This window comes from Microcaecilia unicolor, chromosome 1 (assembly GCF_901765095.1).
Source record: "Microcaecilia unicolor chromosome 1, aMicUni1.1, whole genome shotgun sequence".
In the NCBI taxonomy this organism is placed as follows: domain Eukaryota; kingdom Metazoa; phylum Chordata; class Amphibia; order Gymnophiona; family Siphonopidae; genus Microcaecilia; species Microcaecilia unicolor.
In genome coordinates, this window is record NC_044031.1 from 19,652,890 (window position 1) to 19,680,353 (window position 27,464).

Below are 27,464 nucleotides of genomic sequence, written 5' to 3' on the forward strand. Positions count from 1 at the left end.
GAGAAATCTGCATGAAACAAAATAGTTTATTTTGATTATTTTCACTTACAAAACCACTTGTCCCTGAAACGTGCTCAAAAACAAAATAATCCATTTGTGTATCTATAATGTAAACTTCTACTAAACAGATGAAGATGTGATTCCATGTGCCTCAAAGAAAGCAGTTTAATTTTACTTCCATTTAATCAAACATATAAACGGCGAGTGACCGAACTCACTCGCAAATGCGCAGTAAAGACCCTCTCTGTCCTGCCCCCGCGTCAATACGTGATGACGGGGCAGGACAGAGAGGGTCTCTACTGCGCAAGGGGAGGGACGAAACCGCCATCGCTACCGCTCCCCCCCCCCAAGGTCGCCGCCACCCACCCTCCACCCGGGCTCTCGCTCCGCTATAGAAACAGCGCCAACGCAGCACACAGCTCAGCTGAGCTGCTGTTGGCCTTCCTTCCCTGCCTGTGTCCCGACAGGCAGAGAAGAAGGAGGGCCGACAGCAGCTCATCTGAGCTGTGTGCTGCGTTCCCGCGCTGTTTCAATAGCGAAGCGAGGGCCCGGCCCGGGTGGAGGGGTGGCGGTGACTCCGGGGGGGGGGGGGGGCAGCGGTGAGCTTGGTGGCGGGGGGGGGGGGGCTTGCAGCGGCGAGGAGAAGGGCCTTTCAAACCCCCCCCCCCCCCCCGTCCTATACTAGCCCGTTTTTACGGGCTCAACGGCTAGTTACAATATATTCCATCTTTATAACACCAGGCTTCCCAAAGCAGATAACAACAACAGTTAAGATGAACCTATCAGGAAACAGGATAGTCTCACTTAAATTTGGCCGTACATTACCGTATCTTATAGAAAGAACAGTGTAGAAAAATGAGCACAAAATAGTTATTACTGCTCATTTTTCTACCAGCTACAATAATTTTTTTTAACTGTTTTAGTGATATTCAATGTTATTTCATGATATATATCTAGATATGGGAAGCTTTCAAATAAATAAAAAAAGCTGTCAAATACGTAAACATATAAATCATTTATCCTCCACCTTTTAAGGCACTACCTATCCAACTGGGACAGTTTTAGTCTTTTTACAGATGGACCAAGCATAGGCAGGCCATTATTTCTAATAGTCTCTATTGCTACTGCTTTGGGTGAACTAAAATGGTGGCAAGCTCCGCCTACTGGCTTCAGCCCACATAACGGGCCAGATAGGCTCTTGCCGTCTCCTATTCTCAAGCTAACCTCCTTGGGGGTCATCTAAAGAGATCACGGGAAGGAGAAACTGAGGCCCTGACGCTTAAAATTCTGGCGCTGTTCCGAACAGCCTCGTAAAAATATCGCTGGAACTGCTCAGAAGACCAACTCTCTAATACTCAGCGATGAGATGCAAATATAGGCGCGTTCATAGCATTCAGGGGATTTGGCAGGATAGCGCATGGCACATGCTGCACAGAAGAGTTTCAGTGGGAGGATAGCGCATGCGCGGAGGAGTACCGCTGTAAGATCGGCTCGTGTGTGCAGGCGCCTGGCAAAATCTGAACTTAGAAGCACAGATTTCTGCGGCCTAACTATAAGCATTTACCAACCCACCCAGCTACGAAAGTCCACCTCTATACTCACCCGCCTAATCACTTCCTCTTTCTTCCCTTACTCAATCTCTGCACACTACTTAATCCTCCTATATAATAAAAGGCACCTCCAACATTCTGAAGCTGACTGCATGGCTGAGGCATTCCTGCTCTCTGTATCCATCTCCTGAATTGACATCATGTACTTCCGGGTTCGTCACAAGCAGAAGTGACCAACCACACGAGGTTTCTCGGCTTCAGAATGTTGGAGGTGCATTCTATTAAATAGGATTGGTCAGTTCCTTTCCTATATAATAAAAGGCACCTCCAACATTCTGAAGCTGACTGCATGGCTGAGGCATTCCTGCTCTCTGTACCAATCTCCTGAATTGACGTCACGTACTTCCGGGTTCCTCACAAGCAGAAGTGACCAACCACACGAGGTTTCTCGGCTTCAGAATGTTGGAGGTGCATTCTATTAAATAGGATTGGTCAGTTCCTTGAAGCACAGCCAGAGCTCAGCGTCCTGCACAGTTAACGCTCAGACACCAGAGAGAGGGAGGGAGGGGGGGCCTGACACCAGAGAGAGGGAAGGAGGGGGAGCCTGACACCAGAGGGAGGGGAGGTATCTCTGTCACACACACACACACTCTCTCTCTCTCTCTCAGTCAATGTCTTTCTCTCTCTCACTCACTGTCTCTCACACACTCTATGTCTCACACTGTATCACATTCACTCTCTATGTGTCACACAGTCACTCACACACTCTCTTGGTCTCATACACTCAGTCTCACAGAGAGTCTGTGTCTCACACACACTCTCTCTCTCTCTCGCACACACTGTATCTGTGTGAAACACACTCTCTCTCTCTCACACTGTCTCACATACACACTTGCACACACTCTCATTCTCACAGACACACTCGCACCCAGACTCACTCTCTCTCTCTCTCTCTCTCTCTCTCTCACACACACACATTCACTCTCTCTCTCACACAGTCACTCTCACAGACACTCTCTCAAACATACACACTCCAAGGAAAACCTTGCTAGCGCCCGTTTCATTTGTGTCAGAAACGGGCCTTTTTTTTTACTAGTTGTATCTGATATCCTGGAATGATAATGTCATAACAAAACTCTGTAAGCCACATTGAGCCTGCAAATGGGTGGGAAAATGTGGGATACAAATGCAATAAATAAATAAATAAATAAATAAATACATTTTACATAGTTTTTTTTAGCTTGGACGCTTATATAGGTGCCAATATGTGCTTTCACTTTTGGGTTTGCTGTGACTCGTGCATATTTGTTTCTCACGACCAGTGCTTAAGGGCTTGCACAAGCTTCCTTCTTCATCCAAAAGCAAGCAAAACTGCCAGATTTTGAAGAAAGAATCCTGAAAAATCCTCTCTTCAAAACACCTTAATGACTGCTCCGACCTGGAGTTATTTTTTTGCAGTGGAAAGGTAGTTTTGTTTTTGGGCGCTATTTTCTGAGCATTGAGGAGGAATACAAAATGATCTGATTTACACCAGCTTGACTACATTTGCATGCTACCTGCGCTGTTCGTCTCGTGCTCCAGGTCTCTGAACATTCTGCACTGGTACTTGCGGTTGCTAATCCTGCACTAACAGCCCCTAGTGCCTGAGATTACTTTTGAGTATTGGGACATGAGAGCCTCATCAAGTTGGACGATTGGCTGTTTGATTAGAGAAGAACCAGGAAAAAGACCTGGGGCTGCAGGCAATTAAAAATAACTTCCTTTTCTGGAGCCCCAAGAATGGATTGAGCAGTGCCAGGCTCTTTTCTTCTTCTGCTTGTGTATCAGAGGCTGCCTGGCATTGCCTGGCACTACATCCCCTGCTGCCCACCTCCTGCCATTCTCCTACCTGCTGAGCACAAAGCCCTGCAGCCCTTCTCCTGCCCTTCTCCACAGCACCATTTCCAGCCCCTGTGAAGGGAGGGGAACCAGGAAGAACTTTCTTTTTCGTCTGCTTGCTCCATGCACCATGTGTGTATCAGAGGTTGCATGACATTGCCTGGCACTGCATCCCCTGCTGCCCACCTCCTGCCACTCTCCTACCTGCTGAGCACAAAGCCCTGCAGCCATTCTCCTGCCCTTCTCCACAGCACCAGCTCCAGCCCCTGTGAAGGGAGGGGAACCAGGAAGAAGAACTTTCTTTTTCGTCTGCTTGCTCCATGCACCATGTGTGTATCAGAGGTTGCATGACATTGCCTGGCACTGCATCCCCTGCCGCCCACCTCCTGCCAGTCTCCTACCTGCTGAGCACAAAGCCCTGCAGCCATTCTCCTGCCCTTCTCCACAGCACCATTTCCAGCCCTGTGAAGGGAGGGGAACCAGGAAGAAGAACTTTCTTTTTCGTCTGCTTGCTCCATGCACCATGTGTGTATCAGAGGTTGCATGACATTGCCTGGCACTGCATCCCCTGCTGCCCACCTCCTGCCAGTCTCCTACCTGCTGAGCACAAAGCCCTGCAGCCATTCTCCTGCCCTTCTCCACAGCACCATTTGCAGCCCCGGCTCAGGAGCAGCAGCCCTGTGAAGGGAGGGGAACCAGGAAGAAGAACTTTCTTTTTCGTCTGCTTGCTCCATGCACCATGTGTGTATCAGAGGTTGCATGACATTGCCTGGCACTGCATCCCCTGCTGCCCACCTCCTGCCAGTCTCCTACCTGCTGAGCACAAAGCCCTGCAGCCATTCTCCTGCCCTTCTCCACAGCACCATTTCCAGCCCCTGTGAAGGGAGGGGAACCAGGAAGAAGAACTTTCCATGCACCATGTGTGTATCAGAGGTTGCATGACATTGCCTGGCACTGCATCCCCTGCTGCCCACCTCCTGCCAGTCTCCTACCTGCTGAGCACAAAGCCCTGCAGCCATTCTCCTGCCCTGGCTCCCTCTTTGCTGGCTCAGGAGCAGCAGCCCTGTGAAGGGAGGGGAACCAGGAAGAAGAACTTTCCATGCACCATGTGTGTATCAGAGGTTGCATGACATTGCCTGGCACTGCATCCCCTGCTGCCCACCTCCTGCCAGTCTCCTACCTGCTGAGCACAAAGCCCTGCAGCCATTCTCCTGCCCTTCTCCACAGCACCAGCTCCAGCCCTGGTTCCTTCCCTCCCTGCACCGTCCCCTGGTAGCTTTGCAGGGTCAGTGCTGGCTCTCAGCTTCTGGTGTTCTTAGATGATTTTCAGCCCAGCTCTTTGTTCTGGCCAAGAGGAAGTGATATCCCAGGAGAGGAGGATTGCCCTGCATTGGATGCTGGGTAACGTAGTCTTAAGTTGCTCCTTTCTCTGTATAGTTAGGGGACTACATACCAGAAGGACTACATTTCCCAGTATCCACCCCACAGCTCCCTGTGACATCACCTCTTCCTGGATTGTTGCACTGTGCTGTCAGTACATGTCTGATATCCAGAGACCCAGCAGCAAAGTTCAAAGCTGCCTCAGGAAGCTGTGCAAGGAGGGAGGGAGCCAGGGCTGGAGCTGGTGCTCTGCAGAAGGGCAGGAGAATGGCTGCAGGGCTTTGTGCTCAGCAGGTAGGTGTAATACCCCATGGGATGGGTATTACTAAAACAGAAATGATGTTAGAAGTTTCCAGATGCCCTGGGGATGGGGGGTGGGGGGGGGGGGAGGGAGGTCCCTCCCCCTCCCCCTCCCCCTCCCCCTGGCAGAGGGCTGGAGAGTATAGGATGGCCCTGGGTGGGAGGAAGCCCAGCCCAAGAGGAGTGGTATTGGAATAAGTTGCAGAAAGAAAGGGTGACAGCAGGGGTGGAGTTTTGGGTTCAACAAAAGAGAGTGCAGGGGAGCATAGGAGCCACTTTTTCAAAATTATCGGGGGTGCTAAGCCCAATGGAAATAACCCCTCCCTAGACACATACAAGGAATTTTCTCAATATTGGAGGTGCTCAACACCCACAGAAGTGGCGTACCAAGGGGTGGGGGCGGTCCGCCCCGGGTGCATGCCGCTGGGGGCGGTGCCGCGCACCGGTCAGCTTCGTTCATTTCTATGCTCCTTCTGCCCCGGAACAGGAAGTAATCTGTTCCGGGGCAGAGGGAGCATGGAAATGAACGAAGCTGACCGGCGCGCGGCACCCCCCCAGCGGTGTGCACCCGAGGGAGGGGGTTCTTTCGCCGGGGTGGGGGGTGGCCTGCACTGGGGGGGGGGGGGCGCTGCACCCGGGGGGCGTGGCGAATCGGCGATCCACCCCGGGTGTCAGCCCCCCTAGGAACACCACTGACCCACAGCACCCACAGAGTCGGCTCCTATGGTGGGGAGGTACAGGGGAGATTTGGTTGCCTGTACCCCCGCCAGGGCCCTTAGGAATGTTGGGGGATCGTGGAGTGCAGAAATAAATACAAGCAGGCTTAAGGTACAGTTGCTGCCCCTCTGACAACTGAGATGGAGTGAGAGCTTCAGGTGGACAAGGGGAGTCCAGCCTGGAAGCAGGACAGGGAGAGATGCACTGCTGGAAGAAGGACAGCCTGAAGGGTCTGTGCCTGAAAGTAGCGGATTGGAGTCAGCAGAAACAAAGCAGCTTTGGATTTATTGCAGGTACAATGGGATGGGTAAAAGGACAGGTGGAGATGTAAATATGTACAGAGGGATCAAGATTTCCACCACAAATCTGGAATGGAAATCAGGAAATGTATATTGAAAGGATTGACAAATTGATTACCAGTTGCAGAAGTTCCAGGAAAGTTGGTGTTGGTTTTGATATAACCCGTCAGAGTACCGTGTAGTCATTTGGTGAGAGAGGAGAGCGGGTGCTCCCGGACTGAGAGAAGCGTCGTCTCAGAATTCCTCCTAAGCTCCCAATACCCCAGATTTCTATTCCTTAACACTGAACTGCTCCCAAGCTCGAATGGTGGATCTGGCGACTGTCTGAATGGGGAGCTGAGTGGAGAAAGAATGGAGCTCTGAATAAAATAAATAAATTTTCCCTGTGACCTGAGTCGAGGACTTAGCCAGTGGCGAGACCCGAATTCCACAAAACTGGTGCCCAATGTGGAGCACTGGGAGAAAGAATAGAGCTCTGAGGGAATATAATAAAATCAGCGGAGTAGTGTATTTTGCGGGGTTTTCCCTTTGTCCCGGGTCGGACTGAGTAGAGCTGGATGGGACCCTGAGACCCGGGCTACTTAGGAGACTGGCAGGACATGGGCACCAGGGGATGCAGTGCCAGGCAATGCCATCCAGCCTCTCTCACACACGTTGCATGGGGCAAGTAGAAGAAATGAGTCTGGCTCTGCTCAATCCATTCCTGGGGCTCCAGAAAAGAAAGTTCTGCTCTTTATTCTCTTCAATCCCTCAGGCTCTTCTTCCTGATTCTCCTCCCCTCACAGCAGCTCCTCCTGCTTTATGATGCTCTCTGATTGTTTGCCCTGCAATTGTATTTCAGTGGGGATGTTTGGATTTGCTGTACATAGTCTTCTTAAGCACAGATCAGAAACCTGAGCAGACCTGGGCCTGAGGAAAGGCACTTTGGAGGACTCTACTGAGGGGAGAGAGAGAGATCTGGAGTCCCACAAAGGGAGATTTTGGTGTCTCGTGTTCTGTGTATAACTGGTTTCTAGTTGTTATAATCCTGCTCTGTTACTGTGAATTATATACACACCGATCTCTCTCTCTCTCTGCCATTATGAACCCCAGCAGTAGGAGGTCTCCTGAAATATAACCCTGCTCTGGGACTATATGTTATGCAAGGGTGCAAGCAGAAGTCCATTTTTGGGGGGTGGACTTCGGGGGGGGGGGGGGCATACATTTCATCTCATCTCTTCTCCCTACCCCCCCACCCCCAACAAGTTGGTGTTAAATCCTACCTTTGTTGGCTGGGATGCTCAAGCTCCGCCAACTGAAGTGGTTTGCTGCCTGAGCCTCCTCCCATGTTGTCTGAACAGCAAAGAAGTTGGTGGCGTACTTCAGCTGCTGATGCTGGCACTCCTGTGCATGCTCAATTCATGCTGCTAAACTGAGCATGCACAAGAGGAGTGTCAGTGTCGTCAGGTGAAGCATGCCACTGACTTGTTTACTGCTCAGTTATCCCCGCCAGCCATTCCAAAAGTGCCACAAAGGGGGCCTGAGCACAAAGTGAGGGGGCCTAGGCCCCCCGAAGACCCTTCGTGGCTACGTCACTGGTGTTATGGAATTATGAAATATGAACTGCAGCAAACCTTCCCCTGCCGCAATGAGCACCAGTGCTGGAAGATCTCCTGATGGATGTGATGCAAAGATGCTGAGTGTGATTCTGGTTTGTATTTCAGATGCAGGTGAAATTTGAGGACGTCGCTGTCTCTTTCTCCCAGGAGGAGTGGGAGTATTTAGATGAAGAGCAGAAGGAGCTCTACAGGGAGGTGATGAAAGAGAATTATCAGATTCTGATCTCACTGGGTAAGAGATAATTTTACATATTTATTAGCAGTATTGGGGCATCATCCTATATAATAAAAAGCACCTCCAACATTCTGAAGCTGACTCCGTGGCACTGTGGCAGTGTAGGGTTCGTAAGTCTGTAGTTCAGCGTTTCATTGGCTCTCACTGTCAACGAAGAACCAATCAGACAGAACGGAACTTGGAGGAGGAAGGTGGAGTGGATTGAATCTCTAACAAACAATCATATACAGGGAGGTAGGAACATCAGTGGAGGCAAGTGCACAGAACGGAAGGGAAGACAAACATTTAATCACTTTGTTACGAGAGACCACGTGATGCACGGCTAGAGAGTGGCAGTCGCTGTGCAGAGCTCCCTCCTTACCCGCAGTTAACTGAGCTTTCTAACTTTCATCGCGCTACTCCCACTAAATCGGAGAATATTGCTGAGCAGGGGAAGTGTAGCGGCAGCTGTTGGTAGACGCGGATAGGGTGCAGGAGTGGAGAATGGCAGCTAAATCTGGAAAGAAAGAAGGGGCGCGAAGTCGGCTGCTCGAAAACAAGATGGCGGAGACGGAGAGCGGGAGTCCGCCGACAGTGAGCTCCGCGTGGGCCGCGGAGGTAGCGGCAGAAGTGTCGGCTATGCTGGAGGTCTCCGTAGACCTTAAACTGCAAAGGATCGCGGATCAGCTGAAAGGGATAGATGACAGGCTGGGCGGTATCCAGACGGAGTTTACCCAATATAAACAAAGGCTGTCGGATGTAGAAGATTCGGTGCAGCAGCAGGAGACGTCGAGTAAAGCCCTGAAACAGAAGGTGGAGCGACTTGAGGCAAAATTGGAGGACCTTGAAAATCGGGCGCGGAGGAGTAACATCAGAATGGTGGGGCTGCCGGAAGCTATTAGAGAGGCTGATTTGCGATCTTTCCTCGAATCCTGGCTCCCCACAGCACTTCAGCTCAAGTTGACAACAGGCCCGTTAAGAGTGGAGCGGGCCCACAGGTTAGGGCCTGTGCGAAAGGATGATTCGCGTCCCAGAGTTGTGATTTTTAAGGTGCTGAACTTTGCACACAAACAGGATATTTTACAAGCACTCAGGAAATTGGGACAGCTCAAGTATGAAAATTCAGTGGTGCGCTGCTTTCAGGATTTCTCCACGGCAGTGTCATTGCAGCGAAAAGCGTTTCGCGAAGTGTGCCAGCTTTTGTTTTCCAGAAAAATACAATTTGCTTTACTCTACCCCGCACGACTGAAAATTTGGTACCGGGAGTCCCAGCAGTTCTTTACTGTGGCGGAGGAAGCGATGAAGTTTATTCAACAAGACCTACCTGCTGAAGGGCCAGCATGAAGAGACTGGATTTGACAGCCAGTGAGAATGGAATGGACATATGAAGGGACTGGTCTGGTACATACTTGGTGAGATGGTGAGGAGTAATAGTGAGCACGTTGTAGTGATTTTTTTTTTTTTTTTTGGAACTGTGGGGATAGGCATCACAAATATATAATGCAGTTAGGTTTGATTTGTTTGAGAAGGTGGTGAGTGAATGCGGTTCTATTTTCTGTTATAGCTGAGTGAGGATCTGTAAGGGACACTGTATTATAAGTATATGATGGGAAGGGCCCCTGGGTACTAGAGTAATGGGCTATATATATGAGGCTTGGATGGATATCTTATAATGTCTGGGGGGAGTGAGTGGGTGTGGGAGATAATAATTTTGATGTATAAAGGGGGCATACATGCGTGATTATGGAACTGTAGATGAGATGGGTGAGGGGGGAGCTCGCGTGGTCCGGCACTTTTAGGAGCTATGGAGGATGATGTAGGGGTTGGGATGGGAGGGAAGGGTGGGGAGGGAGGGCTGAGGAGATATCTGGAGATAGTATGGAGAAGAAGTTTTTGGAATGGGTGGCTGTGGGGGAGGTGTCCATGGGCTGGGGGGCATCCTCCTTTGTTTTTGAGTGGAGTTAGTTTGTTATGAGAATACATGACTACTGGGTTATTGGGATCACTTAAAATAATCTCGTGGAATGTAGGGGGGGTTTCCTCCCCTATTAAGCGCACTAAGGTGTTACAAGCGCGGCAGAGGGCGGATGTAGCTTTTCTGCAGGAAACGCACCTGTCCTCCGGAGAACATGCTAAGTTTAAAAGAGGTTGGGTTGGTTCTTTGGTGGAGGCTCCTGCAGTGGGGAGGAAGGCAGGGGTGATGATCCTATTCAGGAAGGGTATCCCACTTCGGCTCAACTTGACCCAGGCTGATCCGGAGGGCAGGTGGGTCTTGGCCGATGTGGAGATAGCTGGTCGCCATTTGGTGTTCTGTAATGTATATGCCCCCAATGTGTTCAATGGCAAGTTTTTTCAAGCCTTGATTAAGAGACTGGCTCCGCGTGCGGGGGGGGAGCTGATATTAGGAGGTGACTATAACTTAGTGATTGATCCCTTAATGGATCGTTCCAATTCAGGTGGCCAGAGTTCGGGGGGAGGCTGTAGGGCACTATCTTCCTTATGTAAGGCTTTGGAGCTGGTAGATGTTTGGAGGGTGCTACACCCGTCTGAGAGAGACTTTACTCATCTTTCTCGAGCACATGGCTCTCAATCCCGTATCGATTATTTGTTTGTCTCTCGCTCTCTATTATCCCAGGTGCAGAAAGCGGAGATTGGACCATACGCGGTCTCGGACCATGCTTTGGTTTGGTTGACCCTGATGGACAAACCGCGGGCTGGGTGTAATCGGACATGGAAATACCCTTTGGAGCTGGTGCAGGATTCGAGATTTGATGCTTATTTGATGGATAGATGGGAAGACTATGTATATCACAATGGGGAGCATGTAGATCAGCCGGCCCTTTTTTGGGAAACAGCAAAGGCGGTGTTACGAGGGGACATTATCTCTTATTCGGCGAGGGCTCGGAAGTTGAGGGATGGGGAGATTGTTCGTTTGGGGGCCTTGGTTCAGAGGCTGCGGAGAGCCTATGGGCGCTCACCTACTTCTGAATGCAGGGGGGCATTGTTGGGAGCGCAGAAAGAGTTAAACGAATTGCTGCATCAAAGGGCGGTTAAGACCCAATTCTATTATAAATATCGTCTGTTTCAATATGGGAACAAGGCCGGGCGATTGTTGGCTAGGATGCTTCATAAAAAGGGGGGTGTTAACCGCGTGTTGCAGTTGAAGGCAAAAGACGGGAGGATGACGAGTGCAGATGGAGAAATTGCTGATGTTTTTGGACAGTTTTATAAAGCACTATATGCAGTGGATCAGGATGCTGTGATGGGCAGTGATATGTATTTGGAGAACCTGAACTTACCTCGGCTTTCTGACAGTCAACGTGGCTGCCTGAATGGGTCATTTACGGAGGGGGAGTTAATATTGGCTCTGCAGCAGTGTGCTACTTACAAGGCCCCTGGACCAGATGGTTACAGGGTAGAGTTTTACAAACAGTTTTTTGATAAGGTCAAAATGCCGTTGTTGTCCTTGTTCAACTCTATGGTGGCTAAGCGCACGCTCCCGGGTACTTTTCTGGAGGCTCAAATAGTTGTGCTCCCTAAGGAGGTGAAAAATGAGGTGGAACCGGAATCTTACAGGCCCATTTCTCTTATTAACGTTGATGCGAAGTTATATGCTAAAGTTTTGGCCAATAGACTGGCGGTGGTCCTCCTGTCATTGGTTGATGAGTCCCAGGTGGGTTTTGTGAAGGGAAGGACAGCAGTGAAGAATGTTCGATCTATCTTGACATCTTTAGAAGTTGTGGCCCGGGGACGCCTTCCATCGCTCTTAGTTAGCTTTGATGCGGAGAAGGCGTTCGACCGGGTGAACTGGTTCTACATGTTTGCGGTGTTGAGACATTACGGCTTTGGGGTTTTTTTTTCTGGATGCTGTTGAGGTCTTGTATTCGGAACCGCGGGCGTATGTGTGGGTAAATGGGGAACGCTCAGAGTCTTTTAGGATCTATAGAGGGACTAGACAGGGTTGTCCCTTGTCTCCTCTTTTGTTTGTTCTTTCTTTGGATCCTCTCATTCGGGAAATCCTACAGCATCCAGAGATACAGGGAGTACCAGTTGGGCGAACGGAATTTCTTCTTTCTGCCTTTGCGGATGACCTGCTGGTGCATCTTACGGAGCCGAGCACTTCTTTACCTGCCCTCTTAGAACTTTTTCGAGAATTTGGAGACTTCGCTGGGTTTCGTCTTAATTATTCCAAATCATTGGCGTTGTCTTCAGCGGAGGAGATACGGCGGGAGTGGGGTGAGGAGTTTCCTCTTCGTGGGCGCAGGGATCCTTTAAATATTTGGGTCTACGTTTGTCGATGAGGGTTTCCGAGTTGTACCATCTGAATGTCTCTGGTTTGTTGAAGGCCACATCGGAGAGGTTGCAAGCTTGGATGTCTTTGCCTTTGTCGCTTTCTGGGCGGATCCAGTTGTTCAGAATGGTGGAGTTCCCCAGATGGCTATATCTGCTGCATATGTTGCCCATTTATCTACGAGCCAGAGACCTCAACCAGCTGGGTAAGGTGATCAGACGTTTTTGCTGGGGGGGAAGGAAGGCAAAGCTGCCGTTGAGTTTACTGCAGGGGTCCTGGGGTGAGGGAGGTTTGGGCCTGCCGGATTTGCGGCGTTATAATTGGGCTTGTCTCATGCGTTACATTGGGGACTGGTTTTTGGCGCGAGATGATTACATATGGAGACGATTGGAAAGCCAGTATTATACACCGTGTAATTTTCATTTTTTACTACAAGCTCCCAGCAGGATGATTCCGGTGGAGTTACGGAATAGTATATTATTGACCCCTCTGCGAAGTCTTTGGAAAGATATGATGAAGCTGTTTGGCTTGAGTAGATGGATTTCGGATATTCTTCCTATTCGGGGCAACTTGTTGTTCCGACCAGGTTTGGAGAATGTGATTTTTCAGAAATGGGCGCGACAAGGTATCACTAGGTTAGAACATGTGTTAGATAGGCAGGGGGGTAATGTTGAATCTGGGGGCATTGGGGCTCGGGTACGATATGGGAGGTATCTTTGAAGCATTATGTTGATTCATTGGACAGGGGGGCTTTAGGTTCTCGGCATTGTCATTTTCTGCGGCAGTTCTTTCATTCAATGCAGGGGGAACGTCTTTCAATCTCTGGGCTGCATAGGGCGTTGGGAAGATATATGGTGCCCAAGATCTGAGGGCAAATTCAACAGCTCTGGGCGGACGATTTGGCTAGGCCGCATTTGGCTTTGGATTTCAATGCTTTGACAGCTAGGATTCCAGGTTTGACGGGTAATGCAGGACTTAGAGAATGCCAGTATCGTATTCTACACAGGGCCTACCTAACAAAGTCTCAAGTGTTCAGGATGGGAGGGGTGTCCACTCCTCTCTGTGGGAAGTGTGGGAGGGCTCCGGGGTCGTTTTTTCATTATTTGTGGGGGTGTTATAAGGTGAGGCATTTTTGGGACTCCATCGTTCGGTATTTGGGCACTCTTTTGGGATCGAGAGTCATGTGTTCCCCGATGGGGATCTTGCTAGATAAGCATGAGCTTTTCTTGTTACAGGGGGGTGCGGCCCGACAATTGATTCGCAAGGCCTGTATGATTGGTAAGCGGATTATAATGAGTCAATGAATGGAGGAGTCCTCCCCGGATTTCTGGCACTGGCGGAACAGATTGCATGAATTCATGCTATTTGAAAGGAGAGGGGTGGGCCGTTCCCCTAAGCGGAGGAGGCAGTTTCTGGACATTTGGGGGCCATATATCCAAAGCTTATCTCCTAAAGGGAGGAGTTTGGTGATCAATTCGCTTTAAGTTATAAGTTGATAGGGAGTCATCCATTTCAGATATAGATCAAAAGTTTGGGTATCTCCTTAGAGGGGGGGAGGGGGGGATTTTCCTTATTGGTCTGATTTATCGATATGGGTTTTTCCTATAATTAGGGGGAAGGGGGATGGAGGGCGAGGGGGGGAGTAGACAAGTAATAGTCTGATGGGTATAGCAGTGTTGTTGGGGGGGGGAGGGGGGGACTTATTACGAACTATGGAGGATAACGGTAAACATTACTATTGTGTGGTTATGACATGTTACCTAAAGAGGTTCAAATGGAATTGGCAGACTGCAATGTAAATGTTGAATTATTAAGATAAATTGTTGAACCATAAAAGGGTGGGGAGCTATAAGAGTCCAGGCTCTCTACGCTTCTTTTGAATGAGGATGGTTACAGCAATAGAGGGGGAGGATGAGTTTTAGTTGTTTGCAATACGCTTAAAAGTACATCAATGGTGTGGCATATAATCTGGGGGGGGTGGGGTGGGGGGCGGAGTTGGAGAGGAAGGGGGGGGGGGGGAAATGTTTAATATTTTGATGATGCGATTTTCGCCCTGTTGGTATTCTGTTTGTCTTGTTTCTCAATTGATATATATTGAAATGGTTGATGGTCATTTTTATTATATCATCCATAAAAAATTGTTGAAACATAAAAAGAAAAAATGCTGAACATAAGATAGAGGGGCAGGGTGGGGTTAAATTGTTAAAAGTTTGATGACGAAATGTATCATTTGGTCCTTATTGTATATCTTTTCTTATTTGAACCTCTGTGTATGAATATCGTGGATGTTTTTTTCTTCTTTTGTCATCAATAAAAATGTTGAAATATAATCACTTTGTTACACACACACACTCAATCACTCTGTGTATCTCTTTTTTTTTTTTAATCTTTTTTTTTATTATTAATAAACAGCTTTTCAATACAAACATTAACTCAGGCTAACAGTATACTCTAGTCTTTTTGCATTAAAGAACCCAAAAACCTCCCCCCCATCTCAGGATATCATAGCCAAGAGAATACACATTGTCCTGGTTATAAAAATCACCAAATACAGACATCAGCCTGTAAGACCCCGCCATTCTACATAAGAAGACCAGGTTTTAAGAAATCTCACCATTCCTCCTTGTCGCAGGGCAGTTAGTTTATCCATTAAACAGCAATAGTCCACCTTGGCGAGCACTTGATCCACAGTGGGTAGCACTTGTTGTTTCCAATATTTTGCAATTAAAGTCCTGGCTGCTGTAACAATATACCGTAAAAGTGCAGAGCAGGAGCCTTGGCTCTCTCTTAAAACTATGTTCAGCAAACACAAGCCAGGATCAAACCCTATCACAAGCCCCATCCCGCTCTACAGTCTGGTCTGTAAGTCCTGCCAGAACTGCTGTATCATTGGACAGTCCCACCATATATGCCAAAATGTACCCTCAGCCCCGCACTTGCGCCAGCAAGCTGCCGATCCGTTTTTTAAAATGCGGGCAAGCCGACTAGGGGTCATATACCATTGATACAACATTTTATACCCATTTTCCAGCAGAGGGGGTAGCTACTGAGAATGCCAATAAACGTTTAAATGTTCTTTTCCAAACCATGGGGTCATATGTGGTACCTAGTAAAGTCTCCCATTTCTTAAGGCATTTGACCAGTGGTTGGGTCTTATGTAACAGAGCTCTGTAGATGCGAGATATCCCCCCCCCCCCCCCTTTACCTTCTGTGTATCTCTTTCTTACACTGTCTGTAAAACACACTGTCACTCTCAGTCTCTCACGAGTAAGGAGCTCTTCTGATGTGATTGTTAAACTGATTGAAGGGCCTGAACAAGGAAAACTTTTACCACATTATAACCCAGTTTACATAAAAAATATTGTATATAAAGAAATCTTACACATGTAAACAACAAATATATTCAGAATACAACCGTGGAAACATTAATGGCAGGAACTCATTACATTGCTAGCGCCCGTTTCATTGCGTTAAGAAACGGGCCTTTTTTACTAGTTATAAAGATAATTCTGGGTTTGATTTTCTGATTGTATGAATTGGTGAGAAAATGAGTAAGTGCTGCAGTGCACATGTTGGTGTCGTGAGCGGAGGTGAGAATGGGGTTCAGCTGATTCAGAGGTAATGAACAGCAGTAATATGGGACTGAGCGCATAATGGATGGAGTGGAGAGTCGGGATTACCCCCCTCCTCTCATGACTTTCTAGTCGCTATTCCAACACAGCACTCTCTGTTTTGGTGTCAGAGGTATACTGTCTCTCTAGTGACAATTCCTACAGCATAACGTCCTCGTCCCTCTTTGTTTCCCTCTTCACTCCTGCAGGAAAACTCAACGTATATCAGGAAAAATGAGCCAACACTGGCCACAAAAATGATTAGTATCTTTCAGAAAATGGGCTTTCAACACACTCTCCCCATCACCTTCCAGTAGAAACATCACCAGTAAGATAACTCGGGAATATTATTGGATGAAGATGCCCCGGAACAGGAAGTAACCTGTTCCGGGGCAGAGGGAGCAGGGAGCCAGCAGAGCCGACAGCCGCGCGGCTGCTTTCTGCACCCCTCCAGTGGCGTGAACCCGGGGCGGACCGCCCCCACCGCCCCGCCCTCGGTACGCCACTGTGGCAGTGCACTGACGATTATCACCTGGTTAACACATGAGACCTTACTGCTAAGTCAATGGGTTGTGGTTAATATTCCTTTATCTCTTGTTTGTCCTGTTTGTCTGTCCTAATTAGATTGTAAGCTCTGTCGAGCAGGGACTGTCTCTTCATGTTCAAGTGTACAGCGCTGCGTACGTCTAGTAGCGCTATAGAAATGATAAGTAGTAGTAGTAATGAAGATTGTAAGAAAGCAGAAGGGTCCCGTTTATCAGGAGTTCCTAAAACATCCCGACCTTCCCCTCAGTATCTCTTAGGATCTTAAGGCAATAAATAAAGTTTGCTAATTGCGATAGACTCAATATATGGAAACCCTAAGATTTCAAGAAAATATTTCTCAAGTAACTTCATAGGTGAAAGCAGCCTAGTCTTGAAAAAGTTAAGAGGCCGCAGGTTCCTAGATCTTAAAATTGATTTTCCAAAACGACCACTTTTCAATGTAAAACTAGACTGCCTTTTTTTATTTGAGGTCAACCAAATCCTTGTTGCCGTCGGACCTGCGAGTCTAACTTACTTGTTTAGTAACAGAAGACTCAGCCATAGACTGACATCAGGTTCTACCAGCTTAACTCCAGACTCTTTGGAGATCACAGATAACTTCTCTATTGATCTCTGAAGCATTCGCAGATCACATAGACAGACAGGAGCCCAGGGCAAAGATATGGCAGACAGCAGCGTTGGTATCTGTGTGTCTGAAACATGTGTCATCTGCAATATTTTGGATAGGATACAGGCTGCAAAATAATATCAAGAAATAATGTAAAATCTTCTCGCACATTCCTTAATCTTCATCCTCCCAAGTGCAAGGGTCTGAAATACAAATCAATGCATGCATCTACCTTTTCCTATACGAGCACGCAGCTCTGGAACGTAACCATGTGTAACTGTACAATCTTTAAAACTTCCAGAATTGTCTTACAATGTCTTTTGCTTTAACACTGTCATGTATTCACCACCATGTAACACATAACCCTCTGTAAAACCACATGTATATTCTCTTCTATTTCCAGTACCCATGACGAAATGTAAGCCACATTGAGCCTGCAAAGAGGTGGGATAATGTGGGATACAAATGCAATAAATAAAAAAAATTTAGAACTGAAAAGAAATCTTTACTGCATTCGTTGAAGGTAGTTTCTGAAATGCTAATTGTTTGCTGGAAAGTTTTCTCTGGAGAGAGATGTGGGGAAATGATTTTGCCTTCCTGCCCTTTCTCCAAGCTCACATCAGTCTGAGCACGCTCAGTGTGTTTGTTTCCCCTTATTCCAGATGTTCTGGATGTGATGGAGACCAACATTTTGTATAAGGGATGAAGAAGTTCACAAATATTGAAATAAGGCGGATAATGTATTGCAGTATTTAGACTATACAGATGTATAAAGAGGGTTTATGTTAGTTTTATGAGATTTGCAGAGGTCCAGAATTGTCCCCCTCTAACTGAGGTTTGAATATTTTTGTTCATTGACGTTGGTGAAATTGTTTACGCTGGAAATTTGTCTAACTCTTGAATTGGAGGGAATCAGACACACAAATTTTGAGAAACCTAATGCAGTTTTCTTACCCCAGGAATAGGTTCTTCAACCTCCACCCCTAAGATTATATCCCACATTGAACGAGGGGAAGAGCCGTACAGCAGGGATGAGCCAGGATCAGAGGAAAGAGAAACTGGGAAAAACAGCTGCTCAGGTGAGTGCAGTAATAGGAGGGACTGGGGTACAAATGCATTCTATAGACACCTACGTAAGTACATAAGCACTGCCACGCTGGGAAAAGACCAAAGGTCCATCAAGCCCAGCACTCCATCTCCAACAGCGGCCAATCCAGGCCCCAAGAACCTGGAAAAATCCCCAAATTTAATAACGATCAATGGACTTTTCCTTCAGGAATCTGTCCAGACCCCCTTTAAACTCAGCAAGGCCAGCTGCCGTCACTACCTTCTCCGGCCCAGTCGCTTTAAGAACGTGCAGTGAAACATGCGCATGTACCAGCATTCTGGCCAAATGAGTGAGAGGAGTTTAGGCTGTTCCTGCCTGAAGAATGGTGTTCCCCTGACGACGCACGGCGAAACCTGCTTGCATGTAGGGCACCCAGAACAGATTACAACTAGGAACTGGGTTAAAAGCTCCACAATATTCATGTTTCACTGCACGTTCTTAAAGCGACTGGGACCTCCACTAGTCTCAGCTGAATCTACTTTTAAGCACTAAGGTAAGTGGTTTGTCGAATGATTTCTAATGTGGATAAGAAACACACACATTATCCACAGCAGCTATAATGTAACATCATAGGTAGGTAGGAGATATAGTGCTAGGATGTGGGAAAGCGCGGGTACAAATGTAACAAAAATAAATAAATGTGTTAACGGATACAACACCTTTAATGGCTGCCAGTCAGTCTAGTAGTGGTTGTCCAGTCACTGAGCACTACTTGAATGCAAATCAAAAAAGTATATAAAAAAAGAGGGTGTGGAAATTTTGTTTGTTTATTGCACTGTTGAAACACACATATAAATTTATGTTATAAGGGTTTTGTTTGTGTACACCAAGTTGAGTAGAAAACCCAAAGGACTATATATTTCCCGGAAGTGTGTACTATTAAATTTTAACTGCCAGACCCTCGACCGTTCTTCTAAGGTTCGGAGATCCCTTCTATGGTGCTGGTGCCGCATTATAGCACGATCAGATTTGATATAAGCTCTGGAGTAAGTACACACAGGAAATCCAATACATTAGCATTTACTACTACTACTACTTATCATTTCTGTAGCGCTACTAGACGTACGCAGCGCTGTACACTAGACATAAAGAGACAGTCTCTGATCAAAAGAGCATTTAACTTTCAAAATGGAGACTATGATAAAATGAGAACGGTGAAAAAAAACAAAACTTAGAGCTGCAAAGGTCAAAAGTTTATACCAGGCGTGGATGCTGTTCAAAAATACCATCCTGGAAGCCCAGGCCAAATATATTTTGTCTATTAAAAAAGGAGGAAGGAAGACAAAACAAGAGCCGGCATGGTTAAAAAGTGATGTGAAGGAAGCTATTAGAGCTAAAAGAAAATCCTTCAGAATATGGTAGAAGGATCTGACTGAAAATAATAGAAAACAGCATAAGGAATGCAAAGCGCTGATAAGGAAGGCAAAGAGAGACTTTGAAAAGAAGATTGCATTGGAGGCAAAAACACATAGTAAAACCTTTTTTAGGTATATTAAAGCAAGAAACTAGCAAAAGAATCAGTTGGGTCGCTAGATGACCGAGTGGTAAAAGGGGGCATTTAGGGAAGACAAGGCCATAGCGGAGAGATTAAATGAATTCTTTGCTTTGGTCTTCACTGAGGAAGATGTGGACAGATACAGGTGCCAGAAATGGTATTCTGTGTTGATGAGTCAAAAAAACTGAACCAAATCTCTGTAAACCTTGAAGATGTAATGAGGCAATTTGACAAATTAAAGAGTAGCAAATCACCTGGACCGGATGGTATACATCCCAGAGTATTGATAGACTTGAAAAATGAACTTGAAGAACTATTGTTAGCAATATGTAATTTATCTTTAAAATCAAGCAAGGTACTGGAAGATTGGAGGGTGGCCAATGTAATGCCGATTTTTTAAAAGGGTTCCAGAGGTGATCCGGAAAACTACAGACCGGTGAGCCTGACATCGGTGCCGGTCAAAATGGTAGAGACTATTATGAGCACATACATATAAAGCATGGATTAATGAGACAAAGTCAACATGGATTTAGTGAAGGGAAATCTTGCCTCACCAATCTACTACATTTCTTTGAAGTGGTGAAAAAACATGTGGACAAAGGTGAGCTGGTCGATACTATGTACCAGGATTTTCAAAAGGCATTTGACAAAGTACCTCATGAAAGATTCCAGAGGAAACTGGAGAGTCATGGGATAGGAGGTAGTGTCCTATTGTGGATTAAAAACTGGTTAAAAGATAGAAAACAGAGAATAGGGTTAAATGGTCAGTATTCTCAATGGAGAAGGGTAGTGGGGTTCTGCAGGGGTCTGTACTGGGACCACTACTTTTTAACATATTTACAAATGATCTAGAGATGGGAGTAACTAGTGAGGTAATTAAATTTGCTGATGACACAAAGTTATTCAAAGTTGTTAAGTTGCAAGAGGACCTTACGAGATTGGGAGACCTGGGCGTCTAAATGGCAGATGACGTTTAATGTGAACAAGTGCAATGTGATGCATGTGGGAAAGAGGAACCCGAATTATAGGTATGTCATGCAAGGTTCCACGTTAGGAGTCACCGACCAAGAAAAGGATCTAGGTGTCATTGTTGACGACATGTTGAAACCCTCTACTCTGTATGCGGCGGCATATTATTAGGTATTATTAGGAAACAAATGGAAAACAAAAATGAGGATGTTATAATGCTCTTGTATCGCTCTATGGTGCGACCGCACCTCAAATACTGTGTGCAATTCTGGTCACCGCATCTCAAAAAAGATATAGTGGAATTAGAAAAGGTACAGAGAAGGGCAACGAAAATGTTAAAGGGGATGGGACGACTTCTCTATGAGGAAAGGCTAAAGCGGCTAGGGCTCTTTAAGTTGGAGAAAAGACGGCTGAAGGGAGATATGATAGAGTTGTATGAGTGGAGTGGAACGGGTAGACGTGAATCGCTTGTTTACTCTTTCCAAAAATACTAGGACTAGGGGGCATGCAATGAAGCTACAAAGTAGTACATTTAAAACAAATCAGAGAAAATATTTCTTCACTCAACGTGTAATTAAACTCTGGAATTGGTTGCCAGAGAATGTGGTAAAAGCAGTTAGCTTAGCAGGGTAGGATAACTTCCTAAAAGAAAAGTCCATAAGTCATTGTTAATATAGACCTGGGAAAATCCACTGCTTATTTCTAGGATAAGCAGCATAAAATGTACTGTTATAGGATCTTGCCAGGTACATGTGACCTGGATTGGCCACTGTTTGGAAAACAGGATACTGGGCTAGATGGACCATTGGTCTGACCCAATATGGCTACTCTTACATAAGTACATAAGTAATGCCACACTGGGAAAGACCAAGGGTCCATCGAGCCCAGCATCCTGTCCACCACAGCGGCCAATCCAGGCCAAGGGCACCTGGCAAGCTTCCCAAACGTACAAACATTCTATACATGTTATTCCTGGAATTGTGGGTTTTTCCCAAGTCCATTTAGTAGCGGTTTATAGACTTGTCCGTTAGGAAACCGTCTAACCCCTTTTTAAACTCTGCCAAGCTAACCGTCTCCACCACGTTCTCCGGCAACGAATTCCAGAGTTTAATTACGCGTTGGGTGAAGAAATATTTTCTCTGATTTGTTTTAAATTTTCTACGCTGTAGTTTCATCGCATGCCCCCTAGTCCTAGTATTTTTGGAAAGCGTGAACAGACGCTTCACATCCACCTGTTCCACTCCACTCATTATTTTATATACCTCTATCATGTCTGCCCTCAGCCGTCTCTTCTCCAAGCTGAAAAGCCCTAGCCTCCTTAGTCTTTCTTCATAGGGAAGTCATCCCATCCCCGCTATCATTTTATGATCTTATGTACCCAGATAAAGTTAGGGTAGCCTTTTTGCTGTCCTGACTTTATCTGCATAGTTCCCTGGTTAGCGGACTGAATATTGCTCCTAATCGGATAACTCCTGGCTCCATCTGAACTGCCCTGGTCATACCTGGATTGTATTGAGAGACAGTGGCACTGAAAATCTTGGCAGACTATCTGCATAAGTGCTGCTGAAAATCCAGATATGACTCAATGAGCAGGACTTAAGGAAAGAGCTGCTTCTGCCTGGGTCAGTACACTGAATATTGGCCCCTTATATTCTAGTCCTTTGGAAACAGCTCATTTTTAATTATGTTCGGACACTAAATTAAACAGATTGTCTACATATTTTTCTGTCATATATCTCCATGTTTCGTTCGGAAGTTGTTCTTCCTTTTGGAAGTTAGAAGGAAGACAAACTTGACCCGACAGTAGGCGTGTTTCAGTAGGAATCTGGATTAAGGCTCATTACTTTAACACTGCGGAAGAAACTCCTAATAAGCACAGGTTATAATATATTCTTATTCAAATTGTTCTTTTTTTTTTTGTTACATTTGTACCCCACGCTTCCCCACTCATGGCAGGCTCAATGCGGCTTACATGGGGGTTAAGTGACTTGCCCAGAGTCAGAAGGAGCTGCCTGTGCCTGAAGTGGGAATCGAACTCAGTTCCTCAGGACCAAAGTCCACCACCCGAACCACTAGGCCACTCCTCCACTGTTGCTACTATTTGAGATTCTACATGGAATGTTGCTATTCCACTAGCAACATTCCATGTAGAAGCCGGCCCTTGCAGATCACCAATGTGGCCGCGAAGGCTTCTGCTTCTGTGAGTCTGACGTCCTGCACATCAGACTCACAGAAACAGAAGCCTGCGCAGCCTTCTACATGGAATGTTGCTAGTGGAATAGCAACATTCCATGTAGAATCTCCAATAGTAGCAAAATTCCATGTAGAAGTCGGCCCTTGCAGATCACCAATGTGGCCGCGCAGGCTTCTGCTTCTGTGAGTCTGACAGGACGTCAGACTCACAGAAGCAGAAGCCTGCACGGCCACATTGGTCATCTGCAAGGGCCGACTTCTAGTGGAATAGCAACATTCCATGTAGAATCTGAAATAGTAGCAACAGTGGAGGAGTGGCCTAGTGGTTAGGGTGGTGGACTTTGGTCCTGGGGAACTGAGTTTGATTCCCACTTCAGGCACAGGCAGCTCCTTGTGACTCTGGGCAAGTCACTTAACCCTCCATTGCCCCATGTAAGCCGCATTGAGCCTGCCATGAGTGGGAAAGCGCAGGGTACAAATGTAACAAAAATAAAGTAGATACTATTGAAGATTCTACATGGAATGTTGCTACTGTTGAAGATTCTATATGGAAGTTGGAGATTCTACATGGAATGTTGCTATTCCACTAGCAACATTCCATGTAGAAGGCTGCGCAGGCTTCTGTTTCTGTGAGTCTGACGTCCTGTACGTACGTACGTGCAGGACGTCAGACTCACAGAAGCAGAAGCCTGCGCGGCCACATTGGTGATCTGCAAGGGCCGACTTCTAGTGGAATAACAACATTCCATGTAGAATCTCTAATAGTAGCAACAGTGGAGGAGTGGCCTAGTGGTTAGGGTGGTGGACTTTGGTCCTGGGGAACTGAGGAACTGAGTTTGATTCCCACTTCAGGCACAGGCAGCTCCTTGTGACTCTGGACAAGTCACTTAACCCTCCATTGCCCCATGTAAGCCGCATTGAGCCTGCCATGAGTGGGAAAGTGCGGGGTACAAATGTAACAAAAAAAATAATCAGATGAAAAACATTGATACTTACGTGCAGGACATCAGACTCACAGAAACAGAAGCCTGCGCAGCCTTCTACATGGAATGTTGCTAGTGGAATAGCAACATTCCATGTAGAATCTCCAATAGTATCTATTTTATTTTTGTTACATTTGTACCCCGCGCTTTCCCACTCATGGCAGGCTCAATGCGGCTTTCATGGGGCAATGGAGGGTTAAGTGACTTGCCCAGAGTCACAAGGAGCTGCCTGTGCCTGAAGTGGGAATCGAACTCAGTTCCTCAGTTCCCCAGGACCAAAGTCCACCACCCTAACCACTAGGCCACTCCTCAAAGCTCTTATTGGTACATACTGATATTTCCAAGGGACATCTCATCATCTCACGGACTTGCAGTGTGTGGAGACAAAGGCTTCAAAAAATGGTGTGCAAATAAGAAACCCACCAATGCTTAAGCCATTCTTAGAAAATCCCACAATATATCCTATCCTCCTCCTCCTTATAGTGCACAGGTAATAGCTTGGAAACCACCACTTGTCTTCTAACGCATGATTAATACCTTCTGTTTCTGTCCAGCAGATCATCAGATCACACAGGAAAGGAAAATAGAAAAGAATCAAGGAGAACATCCTACAGAAATGGAAGAAATTCAAAGGCATGCAGAAAATGTATGCGAGAATATTTCCCTGGGATCCAAAAGGGTTAACAGAAGGAACTGTGAGCAGAAATCAAAGGAGCTAAGAGACCCTTCAGGAGACTCAACGGATGGAGTCAGTAAGTATGAGAGAAATGACAGTGAGCTGAGTAACATCCCTGAGCGCCAGAGACACCTAGCAGAGAGACCCTTCCAAATTAATAATAGTGATCAAGTGACTTCTAAACTCCACCAAGAAGTGGGGAAAAGAAGAACACTCCAAAAAGAATTTACACGTACTATATATAATAGGAGCATCAGTTTTATTTCTGCTGGCTGTAATAAGTGCTTTTCCTTGTTTTCAGAGCTCCATATGCACAAAAGAAATTGCAGAACTGAGAAACTATTTATATCTAGTGAGTGTAATAAAAGCTTCACTCATCTTTCAGCTCTAAAAAAACACCAAATGATCCACAGAGGAGACAAACACTTTACATGTACTGAATGTAATAAAAGCTTCACTCGGCTTTCAAATCTAAAAGTGCACCAAATGATCCACACGGGAGATAAACCATTTCCATGTGCTGAGTGTAATCAAAGCTTCTCTTCACTTGCACATTTAAAAAGACACAAAATGATCCACACGGGGCACAAACCGTTTGCATGTACCGAGTGTAATAAAAGCTTCAGCCGGCTTTCAAATCTAAAAGTGCACCAAATGATGCACACGGGAGATAAACCGTTTACGTGTACTGAGTGTAATAAAAGCTTCAGTCGGCTTTCAAACGTAAAAGTGCACCAAATGATGCACACGGGAGCCAAACCATTTACATGTGCTGAGTGTAATAAAAGCTTCACTTGGCTTTCAAATCTAAAATTGCACCAAATGATGCACACAGGAAAGAAACCATTTGTATGTACTGAGTGTAATAAAAGCTTCACTTGGCTTTCAAATCTAAAAGCACACCAAAAAAAGATCCACACAGGAGACAAATTAAAAGCTTCACTTGGCTTTCATGTCTAAAACTTATCCAAAAGATGCACACGGGAGGCAAACCATTTGCATGTACTGAGTGTAATAAACGTTTCAATCAGTTTTCAAATCTGAAAAAGCACCAAATGATCCATACTGGAGATAAACTGTTTCCATGTGCTGAGTGTAAGAAAACCTTCACCAGAAGATCCACATGGGAGACAATAAAAGCTTCACTCTACTTTCATGTCTAAAATATCACCAAAAGATCCACATGGAAGACAAACCATTTGTATGTACTGAGTGTGATAAACGCTTCAATCAGCTTTCAAATCTGAAAAAGCACCAACTGATCCACACTGGACACAAACCGTTTCCGTGTGCTGAGTGTAATTAAAGTTTCATTCATCTTTCAAATCTAAAAATGCACCAAATGATCCACATGGGAGACAAACCACTTCACTTGGATTTCAAATAAAAAAAATTCACCAGAAGACTCCCAGGGGAAACATTAACTACATTTAAATGGAGCCCTGCAAATAGAGGAGATAATGTAATCTGAGCCCAAGAAGATGGGGCAGAAAAATACAGAATTATTTCCCATCATATTATAGAGTCACAACCTAATCAATCTTTTTGTGAGCATATGAGGTCAGAACCACGCCATCGTAGATTCTGCTACAAAGCACGATGCACCTATTACTATTGCCAAGGTTATGCTGCCAGAATACGAAGAATGAATATGGACAACGTTCTTTGTTTTCTACTGTGTGAAATTAGTACCAGGAACTTTCTTAGCTTTAAATTTAGCTGTGAAAATCTTGAAGATGACACAAAGTTGCTGTTGTTTACAGTCAAAGTACCAGTGCATTCCTCATCTTCATTCTGTCTCTCCTCATTGAGGACATGATTCATCTGTACCTGACTGCAAATTCCTGATTGGCTGTGCCAATGTCGGTGGGATCTGACTCCGCCAATGCAGAGATTTGTAGAACCCATAATTTTTGGTTTCTGCCAAAGCTGAATTTACAACTGCTACTGTTACAAATGAATTTATATTTTGGTTTTATATGATTTTATTTTTTAATGTTGTTTATAGTTTTATTTTGTTTATTTTGGTAAAGTATTATTTTCTGTTAGCTTTGTTTTTTTGTATTATGGCTTATTTGATGCTACTATTGTGTATATAATTACGATTGTTTTCCTTCTAGAATTATGAAGATAATGTGGAATGTACATTATGTGAAATAAATAAATAAGAAAGTGTTTGCTAGTGGTCGCTCGGTTTCAGTAGAAAACCAAACTGTAAATCAAAATGCCCCTCCCTCCATACCCAACCCAAAAAAAGCCTACCCTTCCCCACCCCCAACACCAGTAGACCCTTCCTGCAGCAGTCTCAGCAGCCATTTCCATTGGAGCAGTGCTCCGGGCAGAAATGAGTGGAGTTCATTCCTGCCCATGAAGAAACCACTAGACCAGGAAGGGTCTACCAGTGTCAGGGGGGTGATCATAGTGGGGGGGGGGGGGGGGGGGGGGGAGGGGGAGAGAATTTCAGTTTCATCTGAAAATGCACAGGCCAAAACCTCTACTTCCACAGGTACCCAGGACCCTGTGGGCATTTTGTCACCATGCTACCCTCCAAGGCTACACTGAAAAAACTTATAAAGAGCAATTCTATAACTAGGCATGTGCTGTTATGTATGCCTTGTTTGTATAAGTGCACAGATTACTGTATTTATGTGCATAATTGCACTGTGTGCTATTCTATAAGCTAGTACGTAAGTGCTATAGTTTGTAACTGCTAGGGGGTGAGCACATGGGTGGAGCTAAATATAGAGACCAACAAGTTAATAAGATTGTGCAGTGAATTAAAAAAACTGGCAACAGGGAGTCTCCTTGGACCAGTGCTGTCCAATTCATAACAATTTATTTTGGGCGAATTGATTCATTTCAGAAAAAAGTCAGGAGTCTTAATTTGGCATTTCCCCACCTCCCTCCCTTCTGCTGTTGCCCAAGCCGCTGCTGCTGCTGCTTTTCACCCTCCTGCTCTCCCCCAAGCCACTGCTTCCGGCCTCAGCAGAAGGAGCGACAAGGAGATAAACTCACCATTGGTCTCTCTATTGGTGCAGACTGCCGGCTC

At 46.0% G+C, this 27,464-nt stretch overlaps 2 protein-coding genes across 2 annotated transcripts in view; one reads left to right on the forward strand and one right to left on the reverse strand.

Annotated features, from left to right (window-relative positions):
- Positions 1 to 4,721, reverse strand: part of LOC115463327 (oocyte zinc finger protein XlCOF6-like) — a 40,079-nt gene extending 35,358 nt beyond the window's left edge. The window contains exon 1 of the mRNA XM_030193735.1: positions 4,609 to 4,721. Within this exon, the coding sequence (XP_030049595.1) occupies positions 4,609 to 4,635 (27 nt within the window). The 5' untranslated portion in view covers positions 4,636 to 4,721. The remainder of the gene's footprint in view (positions 1 to 4,608) is intronic.
- A 223-nt stretch (positions 4,722 to 4,944) lies between these two features.
- Positions 4,945 to 26,678, forward strand: LOC115463721 (gastrula zinc finger protein xLCGF3.1-like). The gene is made up of 5 exons (XM_030194453.1): positions 4,945 to 5,102; positions 7,828 to 7,954; positions 17,951 to 18,070; positions 24,294 to 24,491; positions 24,717 to 26,678. Exons 1-5 carry the CDS (start codon positions 5,076 to 5,078, stop codon positions 25,373 to 25,375), a joined length of 1,131 nt encoding a protein of 376 aa, XP_030050313.1. The 5' UTR covers positions 4,945 to 5,075; the 3' UTR covers positions 25,376 to 26,678.
- The last annotated feature ends 786 nt before the right edge of the window (positions 26,679 to 27,464 follow it).

Coding starts and splice junctions, on each gene's coding strand:
- LOC115463721 (XM_030194453.1), top strand. CDS start 5,076: ATGGCTGCAGGGCTTTGTGCTCAGCAG. Junction 7,955..17,950: donor TCAGATTCTGATCTCACTGG/GTAAGAGATAAT, acceptor TTCTTACCCCAG/GAATAGGTTCTTCAACCTCC. Junction 24,492..24,716: donor AGACTCAACGGATGGAGTCA/GTAAGTATGAGA, acceptor CCTTGTTTTCAG/AGCTCCATATGCACAAAAGA.